At 35.0% G+C, this 10,198-nt stretch overlaps 1 protein-coding gene across 1 annotated transcript; it reads right to left on the reverse strand.

The window, feature by feature from the left end:
- Nucleotides 1-764: 764 nt before the first annotated feature.
- Nucleotides 765-10,142, reverse strand: LOC128214099 (E3 ubiquitin-protein ligase TRIM23-like). The gene is made up of 11 exons (XM_052920353.1): nt 9,924-10,142; nt 8,979-9,144; nt 8,470-8,603; nt 7,933-8,211; nt 7,264-7,446; nt 6,730-6,945; nt 6,291-6,425; nt 5,603-5,732; nt 5,130-5,240; nt 3,127-3,251; nt 765-2,644 (listed from the first exon to the last, which is right to left on the reverse strand). Exons 1-11 carry the CDS (start codon nt 9,990-9,992, stop codon nt 2,465-2,467), a joined length of 1,728 nt encoding a protein of 575 aa, XP_052776313.1. The 5' UTR covers nt 9,993-10,142; the 3' UTR covers nt 765-2,464.
- Between the last annotated feature and the right edge of the window lie 56 nt (nt 10,143-10,198).

The raw sequence follows: 10,198 nt of genomic DNA on the forward strand, positions 1-10,198 counted from the left end.
TCATTTGAGCCTCAGGAATATTGAGCCAGGCAGAACTGGCACACTGGACAATTTCCATGCTATTAACCAGAATTATAAAGTCAAATATCAAAGGGACAATGTTAGCATGCAAGATAATTATCTTACTTGGTTAATAAATAAGTAGGTTGGATGGTTGGGAGCCCTTGAAAAGGCAATGCATTTATACATCTGAAGTAGTTGTGTTAATGCAATACAAGAAGTTGCTGAGATATTTACTTATGCATGCTTGCATGCTAAACCTTAACCAGAATTTTTAAGTCAAATAATAAAGGGCAAATACTGGCATTACATGCAAAATAGAGTTTTCTAACTTGATTCATTTGGTTCATTGGACAGTTTGAAAAACTTGTTTCTACAGTTTCTTTGCAATACATCTGGTATTTGCTGTGATATTGACTTAAATGTGGTTACATGTAATTCCTTAACTAGAATTAATCAAAGTTGATTTATAAAGACGTGTGCTTGTATGCAAACCCTTAACCAGAATTTATAAGTTGAAAAATGAGTTCCATAAATTGCATCATATTCAAGATAGAGTTATGTCACTTGACTTATTAAGAAGGTTGGATGGTTTTAAATCCTTTTTATTATGTTCCATTGCAATACATGAAATATTTGCTGAGACATTGACATAAATGTCCTTACATGCAAAACCTTGACTAAGGTGTGAAACTGGAGCCGACGCCATGGTGAGTAGTACAGCTCTCAATATTTTACTAATAGTCAAGCTTATAACACTAGTATTGAATTTCATTTTGATTATTCCATCTTTAACAATACAATAATATGGCAGGTAAATTACTATTGTGAGAAAACATTCACTGGATTTAGTACCTTGATAGCATTATTAGAAATCAATACAAATATATGATGTCAGTTTTTAACTTATCCAACTAAATCTACCAGTTGCCACTTTTCAATAAAACAATAAACAGACCAGTATACAAAATAATCAACAATATGCAAGAACTTTCATACATTTCAGGCTTTGTTAATGCCACACTTGCATCATTTTCTTACAACTCAAATATCAAGATGAAAATTTTTTATACACCAGTTTATTTCAATTATTTACCAATCAAGAATTAAGTTAATGTGAGAAATATTCACAATAGTACCAATGCCACCAGTCGCAATCTCTTTGCTCTTATCAGAAATCTTGTGTGGTCTTACAAAAATCCCTTCTTTTTAGTAGCATGTGTCATACAGAAACAAAGTGATAAATTTACTATAATGTACATTTACTATGTATGGATTATCATGATAACAGGAAAAATAAATTGTTCCTGCGTAATAACAGTTTAATGAGTATCATATGACTTTCTGGAACACAAAATGAACCGGCTTAACATAATTATAGTTAGAAACAATACAGAAGCTTTAAGGGATTAGACACCAGATGGTCCCAAAATCGTCAAATACTGAGGCACTGAGTATTTCCTCAAAACAAGCATAGAATTGTCCATGGGAACTTGTATGATGCCGATAATACATCATATTACATGATTAAAATAATAAATACTTTCCCCTTCTAAAAAGAGCCCTTAATGGTTTCCCAGTCTAAAAAAAATGTGGAATGTTTTTTAAATTTTACAAACACTTTGCAAGGCATTTCATTTCATTTCACACATTTAACTGTCAAGAAGCGTTCCAGAAACTTCCTGTCATAGTCATTGTATCAACTGGTGTCTATTTCCTTTAAATCTCAAAAGAAATCAAGAAATAATCTACCAGTACAGTGATATTAAAAAATAACAATAAAACAATGAAGGGGAATGCCAGATACTTGGACAAAGTTAGTCAAACATGTAGTACATATTACCAAAAATAACAATCACAAAGTCCCTAGAAAATAAACATGATAGCAAATAATATCAATATACTGACAGAAGTGTCTCAATGCAAATGCCAACACTTTTGTTTTTGTCTCAGTTTTAACAAGGGGCATAACCACATTACACCACAATTGTGGCCCTTGCTGAATATGTACGAATAGTCCGATCATGTTTAATATTATTACTTTGCTTGAGTTATGGCAAAGGTATTTTTATTAATTTTATTGATTAACAAAGCAAATTTAATCTAATTTCAAACACACGTCCAATGTACATTTATCTGAATAATACTTTTGGTACACAGTTTCTATGCTCCTTCAAAAACAAAAATAAGACAGTAAAGGAAACATTTGGAATAGTACTATCTAGTTTGTATTGAAGTGCACTCATAAAAACTGTTACAGAGAATCACGATGTCTTGTGTCGGGTGGCTCTTCTGAACTAGGGACACACAACTTTATGTAAGTATGTAAGTGCATTCACAACCACAACATCAGCAAGATAGGCAAGTATGGCAGTATTTCTGTAGCCAACAATGAATATGCAGAGCCATCAGATATTCATCCCACAAATTTCTGCCTTCACACATCTTAGCATCTGCGACCTTCTCATGGCAGGTCAGGGGCCCCAGCAGCCACTATCTGCCGTGAGAGCCACTCCAGGCCCTCCTGTAACCCTGTCCCCATGTTGGTGTCGCACGCCTGGATGTGCCAGCTACGGTTGCAACAGAGCTTGAACAATCCAAACTTCTCAGTCAGCTCCTCAATACTCACACATGGTTGGAGGTCCTGGGTGGGGAGTACAGAATGTTGTTTATATCATATATGGTTTCAAATTGATACTTTGTGGGAGAAAGGATATCATTCTCTGTGCTGTTTATCATGTCATATTGCTGTATATCATCTTATACATGTATGTATTTGTAATCGACTCATGTCAGTTACTTAGACCATCATTGGTCTGAATCACTTTAAACTTGAAAATCAGGGTCTGTCTGGGATCCGGCTATGACAAAGAAGGGTTAAAAGGCCCTTACTGCATGTATTACCATAGTACATAATAAAGGATAACTATACATTCTAAAAGATTCATTGGTAATCAAATAATTAAATATTCAATCAAAAGAATTATCAATTTTGCCATTTGTTTGCATCCCTACAGTTTAAAGATGGATATCCTATATATTTAAAGTACCAAAAAAGCATCTTGAGCAAGTATGAAAATAGGTTATCTCCTTATTTTTTTCTGATGATACATATAAGCAACCTACTTGTTTATTTGCAAATATAAGTAGAGAGGCATCCTTGAGTTCCTTCTCTTGGACCAGCTTAACCAGAGCATTGTGTGACTCATCCAGGCGCTCAGTATTGTGACTATCTATCACAAATATCACCGCTGAAATATCAACATTGTTTATTAAGGCTCAATTTTAAACAGATAAATTTAAACAGCTTCCAAAGCTATCTCAGAAGTGAAGAACTCCCACGCTGTAATGGTTAAAACTTGTGTTTTGGAACTAACAACAATTGAAATGTCACACAAATCCACGGTTCATATCCACTATTTACAAAACTGACCAAAATTCCTAACAAGTTTCATGAGTGTAGACCTCTGCAATACTTTTTAGCTACAGATGACAAAATACTTTTTAGACCATTTTTAACTACATGTGTATGTCTAATGATCAAAGGCAATAACTCATGAAAGATGAGTGATATGTCACACAAATTCCCATGCTTATTAAGCCCACGAATATATCTACTGGGGGTTAAAATAGATTTGTAAAAGCACTATTATTTGAGTATATTATGTGCACATTGCAACATACACTATGCCATATAAGCGAAACCAGTCATTTGTCTAAATCTAGCTAAATAATTCCAGCACCTGTCAGTTGAAAAATTTAACAATAGCACAGTGGATGTAATGTCAACCACAAAACATTGATTTATTTGCGTTTTATGCATAGCTGTGAGAGATTATATTGTGTAAATATTGTTATACTTTCTAAAGGGGGGGGGGTTGATATCTGTAGCTCAATTACATTTTTAGTTTTATGACTCACACTCAAGTATTCTTTTTAAATAAGTGTAACACTAAATATCACTTTGTATTCACTTGCCTAATTCTGTTTGTCAAGGGCTGTCACTCCAATGGGGCACAGCCACAAACAACAACAGGTACACAACTTCACATGCTGGTTAACTTTCATCGTAAGTTTCATGACCCTGGCACATACATACTTATCAAGATAGTGGTGATGCGAGATTCCAGGCTTTATATAAAATTTTCATAAAGTGAAGGGCCATATGTTTTCTCTGTCTGAAGGCATGCAGAAGCTATTACTCAAATGCACTCTTCACATGCTGGCGAACATTCCTGTAAAGTTTCATGACTCTGGCTCTCACACTTTTGGAAATATGCGTGACACAAAATTACATGCTTTATATGCAATATTTTCATATAACGTCAAGGGCAATAACTCTGCACTTTTTGAGTAAAGCAACACACAGAACAGCAAGTGCGTAACTTCAGATATTGATAACAATTCCTTTAAAGTTTTGTGACTCTGGCTCATATACCTGTAAGAAACCTGTAAGATTATGTGACACTCAGACAAAGGACAGACAGATAAGGGCAAATCTATATATGCCTCCTCAACCCCACCCCTGAAAATGTAGGGGCATAAAAACAAAGTAAAGGGTATTGCTACATAAGTGTGTATTGTCACTGGTAACATGTCTACTATGTTTGAAATGGATCTTGAATGATTTTTGAGTGATGCCATTTAGGTTGTAGTGTATGCAGTATTTCTACTCTCTGAGGCACGCATGAGGAGTAGACTGACAAATACCTATTGCTTTATTACTGTTTTCTTTGCAAAATTGATGGGCTTAAACTCAACTTTAATACTATTCTTAAGAGGGATAAAGTGATGATTGAAAATTGTCAAAATTAATTCCTAAAAAACTGAGGTTGCCATTAACTCAAAAATCTCAGAATCGATTATCAACCATTACCTTCACACAGAATGTACAGTAAAATCATTCATACTTAAATTAATTTATAGTCTTTTATCTGGTATTTATCTAAAGTCTAAAGCTTATCACTGATAATAAATCGAACACAACGTTGAACATTGTTGATGTGTATTATTTACATGTATCATTATGCACTTTTTTGTTTTCAGTCAGAATTGTTTGTCCAACTTCTTCCAATATTCGATTTTTAATTTGGACTGTTTTTTAAATCCCTTGTGCATACAAATCTGACCTTGAGTATTGAAGTAGTAGTGTTTCCACAGGGGTCGTATCTTGTGTTGGCCCCCCACATCCCAGATGGTCAACTTAACATTTTTGTACTCCACAGTCTCCACATTGAAACCTGGAGTTAAACATCATTTATGTCAATAAAAGCTTACTATTAAAGTAACATTCAATGAAATATATTTAACCACTGAGTAATACAGAAACAATAAACGTTAAGTGTGGCCAATGTTTTTAAAATATTATATTCCATACACATACATACATGCCATATGCCCCCAGCAGGGGAATATTATTCCTCAGGGAATATATCTGTACAAATCTGTAAACTGAAGTATTTTCATTCTGTCAGATAAATCTTTGGGGCATTGTTTAGGTAAACCTAGTGTAAGAATGATTGTTATAGGTACATGTAGGCAAATAAGATTTATAAATTGCAAAGAGTTGAACATCAGTTTAATTTTCAAAGGGCTGCATTACCTATGGTTGGAATGGTAGTTATAAACTCATTGTTCTTCATCTTGAAAAGTAGACTGGTTTTACCGGCATCATCCAAGCCCAGAATTACAACCCGCATTTCGATCTTTGGACCAATATGTACACGATTATCCTGAAATATACAGCAGTAAACGATATTCTGCAATATACAGTAGTACACGATTATCCTGCAATAAACAACAGGAAGTTCAGCTACATGTAGCATGACAAAAAATATTTCCTGTACTGCAGCTTAAAAATTCTCAACTGAAAAAAAATTGTTATAAATTTTAATTTGCTTGTTTTATCTGCTTCCTAAGGGCCATACTTTGTAAATTTAGGATAATATGGAGTTATGAAACCTCATTGTGTAATGGTTCTGAACATTTGTGTGAAGTATTTTAATAGTGACCTGAATGATGGTTATTGGAGTTATGAGTGAAAATGCCTACATGCTCTAAAACTTTAACAGGATGCAGACGCCAATGCGAGTAGTATAGCCTTTTTATTCTTTAAACAGTGGAGCTAAAAAGATATAGAATGTTTATGTTTTAGTTCTGCTGTTTATCAGTGTATATTTTATTTTTGTTAGTGCATGGATCATCTGAAGTCCAAAAGGAATTCACTGATTAAATGTTTTATACACCGATGACCGCAATACTAAAACATCCAATCCTTGATTATTTTGTACCTTTGTAAAGGTGATGGGTATGAGAGGGTCGAGTGTGATGTGCTCCTGCAGGTCGGAGAACTGCTGCTGCTGTTTCTGAATCGTGTCCAGTAACACACCGATGTCAGTCTTAGCTAGCAGTACCTTGGTGTCGTCCTGAAAGAGTGGAAAGCATGTGTTAAGATGCCTTATTTCTTGTCCATTTTAGTCTTCACATGTAAATATGGCACCTGCATTACTCAAGCACACGTGTTGCATGCTCAGAGTCAGTAGCCATACCTAATAAAAAGTTTTATTTTATGCCTTACAAAACTTAAAACTTAAAAGTCCAGAAAATACACATTTTTAAAACTTCTAGCTGTAGATTGCAGACTGCCCTGAACCCTTACAAAACAGAAAGTAACAAATATACTATGAATTCATGGACACACTTTCTCACACTTCATGTGAAAAGCCCTACCCCGTTCATCGTGGTCTCCCACTGGTGACAGACTGCCGTGATCTGTGAGAGGAGCATGGTCATGTCTTCCTGTTGTTGTTGCAGCATGCACAGTTTCTCCCGGATGTGGGTGTCCACTGTGGTCAACGCCGCAATCTCCTGCCGATTCAATGTCTCCCGCAGTGCATGGAAGTAGTTTCGAACCTTGATACGAGCCTCATCTATTGATCCTGGAACCTGTAAAATTAAAAGCATGTGTTTAAACAGACTAGTAATGCACTTAATGGCATGTTATCTTAACAAAAAACAACTTCATGTATATATGCACATATCTGATATTGCCAATAACTCTTGTTATAATCACATTTAAATGTGCAAAAAAGAAAACATCATATACATACTATTCAATTTCATTTCAACACTGAGGATTGAAAAAAATCATTTAAATAATACCTTTTGAATGTACAAAAGTTGATAAAGCAAACAGTTAACCTTTATGTTACAACTAATAAGAAGATGAAATAAAGTTAACCACTTCACCTATGCTAGTCTCACCTGCTGTGTGGAGCTGGATGTGTTTATGTTTTGCACAACTGTGTAGCCCCCTTCCATCTGGTGTATGGAGGTGCTGATTTTCCGTATAGAATCTCGCACCTCCTCGCCAAACGACCTCACCCGCACCAGGGCATTTGTGATAGCTGTCCGCACAACTTCAGACTCAGTCTCCAACAAAGAATGCTAAAGTGGAAAACAAATGCAAAACTGAATAAACCCACCTAACCAAGATAAAATAAATTAATTACAGTTTTAAAAGATGAAAACATTAGAAATAATAATGTTAGACCAGTTGATCTGTTTATTATTACTTAAATGCATCTATGAGCTGTATAGTGTTTCTGTGAAAATATAGTGTACATTCCCATTAAAAAAGTGTTGGACAACAAATAACTTTCTGACAGTAAAATAATAATCATCCAGCAGAAATTTATAAGACTTATAGTTAATTGTTTGAAGTATGTTTAGAATAAAAAAAGAAAATGAAAATAATCTTTGAAGTATGTATGACACAACATGGGCAGCAACATTCTATTTGCTATATCAGGAATCAACATATGACATCGAATTTCCAAACAAAGTCATATGTGTATTAACTGTGTGACCTATTTTTGCTTGCTGCAGATCATATAAAGCATTTTTACACAATAGCCCATGCATGGCACCTACTTTGTGGTTTAAATGTCTGCCATAGTCTTTACATATATAGCACATGAGTGGGTTAGTTTTACACTCCTCTTCCACACAGGCAAACTCCACAAAGTGCATCGGGTGGTATGCACACTTGGGGTTCTCCTTAGGTTTCTCTGAGATGGGCACACGCTTGTGTTTTATAAGGGTGCGAGTGTTGTGGATGGTTTCAGAACAGTCCAGACACAGGTGAGTCGCACATGTGATGCAGTAAACCACTGCTGTGTGCATCTCATTCTCATCACAGGGAATGGCAAACTGAAGCAAAACATCTTTATTCCTACATGTTTGAGCAAAACACAACAAAACGACAATAATCATAATAAAGACTTGTAGCTTAAAACTAAGGCTCATAGATTAAAACTAAGGCCAAAACACATTAGGATGTATTATTTTTTCTTCAAATATAAAAATCAATGATTTATTTATCTCAAATTGAATCTAAACACAAAATGTTTTTTAGTGTGGCAATTTAAATTTGTTGAAAAAGTAAATCCATTTTTATCTTAAAATTACATCTCTTTCCTTGGCAAGTCTCATATCATCTGTGAGCCCACATTGTCTTGCTGTGGACTGGGGGGAGAACTGTAGCCTCTCCAGCAGTTCTAACAGGGCAAAGTTCTTCTTCAGGCCCCAGATACCAGAGTCGCCTGGGAGTGTAGAACAGAGAAAGACATTCATTTACATACATCAGTTTTATTATTGTTTTAAAGGCTAAATGTTTTGCGGAATAACCAATGAAATATTCTTCTAATTCAAAAAGAAACCTACAATGTACACTGATTATTTTGCAATTAAAAATAGTCATAAGTTTAAACTTTAATCATGCTTTTTGGGTAACAGATTAACTGATTTTATCAAAAAGAAATTCTGACAAAATTCTCACATCACATACTTTTATCTGCAATCTGAATTTTCTGTTTCTTTTTATGTAACAAGATCTTTGAGCCATAGCTTCATCAATATAAATGGGTTAGTGTTAAAAACTGATGATGTATTAGTAAATGTGGCACAAATATATGTACCAATATCAGTGGGCTGCCTGTCGAAGGGGCAGAGTATGGCATGTCCATGCACAGTGAGCCGACCAAGACACTGGTGGCAAACAGTGTGGCCACAGATGAGCAGCCTCGGCACCTTGTCTCCTTGCAGGTGGAATACCTCGTCACACACACGGCATTCAAGGATAGTCTGAAACAATAAAGTGTCTACAATTGAAACTGTACATGTTATTGATTTTAATTATATCTGACATATGTTATACCAAAAAAGGAGCCACCCTGACCCAGTCTCCCAATGTGCATGGCGTAGGCACAATAATGTGAATGGATTTTTTATCATTTGGTTACGGATTGTTTAGTCCACAGTACCATTCTTTTAAAAACTGGTGTTTTTTCTGCCTTGTGGAATTTTAAGGGTGTGTTTTGTCGGCTTTGTAAAAATAAAAGGGGGGAGTTTCCATCCATACAAAAAAGCAGGAGGTGTTTTGTCTGACAGGTGGTTTGTCCTACACTCAGTTGATTTAACCAGACAAGTGTAGAATCGGGTACAATAAAGTCTGATAATTTAGACTAGGGCATGGGTGTGATTTTAAGCATCATCATTGGAAATAAGAACAATGTTCTTCCATGGTTTGAATATTCTGAATAATAAAAATCCAGAATAATTGATGAGGTGCTGCAGAGCGAACACCATTGCTAGTTTGTTGTTGAATTTTCAGGCGTAACAGAGGCATAACTAACAATTATTAATGCCAGAGATACGGGCCTTGCAATTAATTTGCAAAGTGTCTCTGACAACATGAATATCAACACTATTAGGTAGTCTACACTATCAGGTTATGAACTTGCATGAATTATAATTTACGTTAATCTTCTGGTGCAAATTTGTCAAAACATGGAATATAAATTGGAAACATGAAAACGGCTACAAAAAACACGTGTTGCATATTTCATAAAAAGCATTATTACATTTTCAGGCTGCTGAGATGTGTAGGGCAAAAGACTACTGCTGCTGGTGCTAGGTAGGCTGCCAGCCATGTTTACATATTTTAGCTGTCATCGATTAGCAAACACGGGTTGTCAGTCCGACTGTGTTGTAATAAAAACAAATTTTTGTTATATATTTCTTAACATGTTATTTAATATCAGATTTCCTCAAAATACAAAATGAATAATGAATTTTAAATGAATATGTCAATATACGTTTTATTTTATCACTAAACGAAACTTGTTTAGTCTTTAGG

This window comes from Mya arenaria, chromosome 13, assembly GCF_026914265.1.
Source record: "Mya arenaria isolate MELC-2E11 chromosome 13, ASM2691426v1".
Classification (NCBI taxonomy): domain Eukaryota; kingdom Metazoa; phylum Mollusca; class Bivalvia; order Myida; family Myidae; genus Mya; species Mya arenaria.

Excerpts from the sequence above, each read along its gene's own strand:
- LOC128214099 (XM_052920353.1), bottom strand. The coding sequence starts at position 9,992 with ATGGCTGGCAGCCTACCTAGCACCAGCAGCAGTAGTCTTTTGCCCTAC. Across the intron at positions 7,447-7,932 it reads GCAGACATTTAAACCACAAA|CATTCTTTGTTGGAGACTGA; the intron begins GTAGGTGCCATG and ends TTTCCACTTTAG. Across the intron at positions 2,645-3,126 it reads TTATATTTGCAAATAAACAA|GACCTCCAACCATGTGTGAG; the intron begins GTAGGTTGCTTA and ends CTCCCCACCCAG.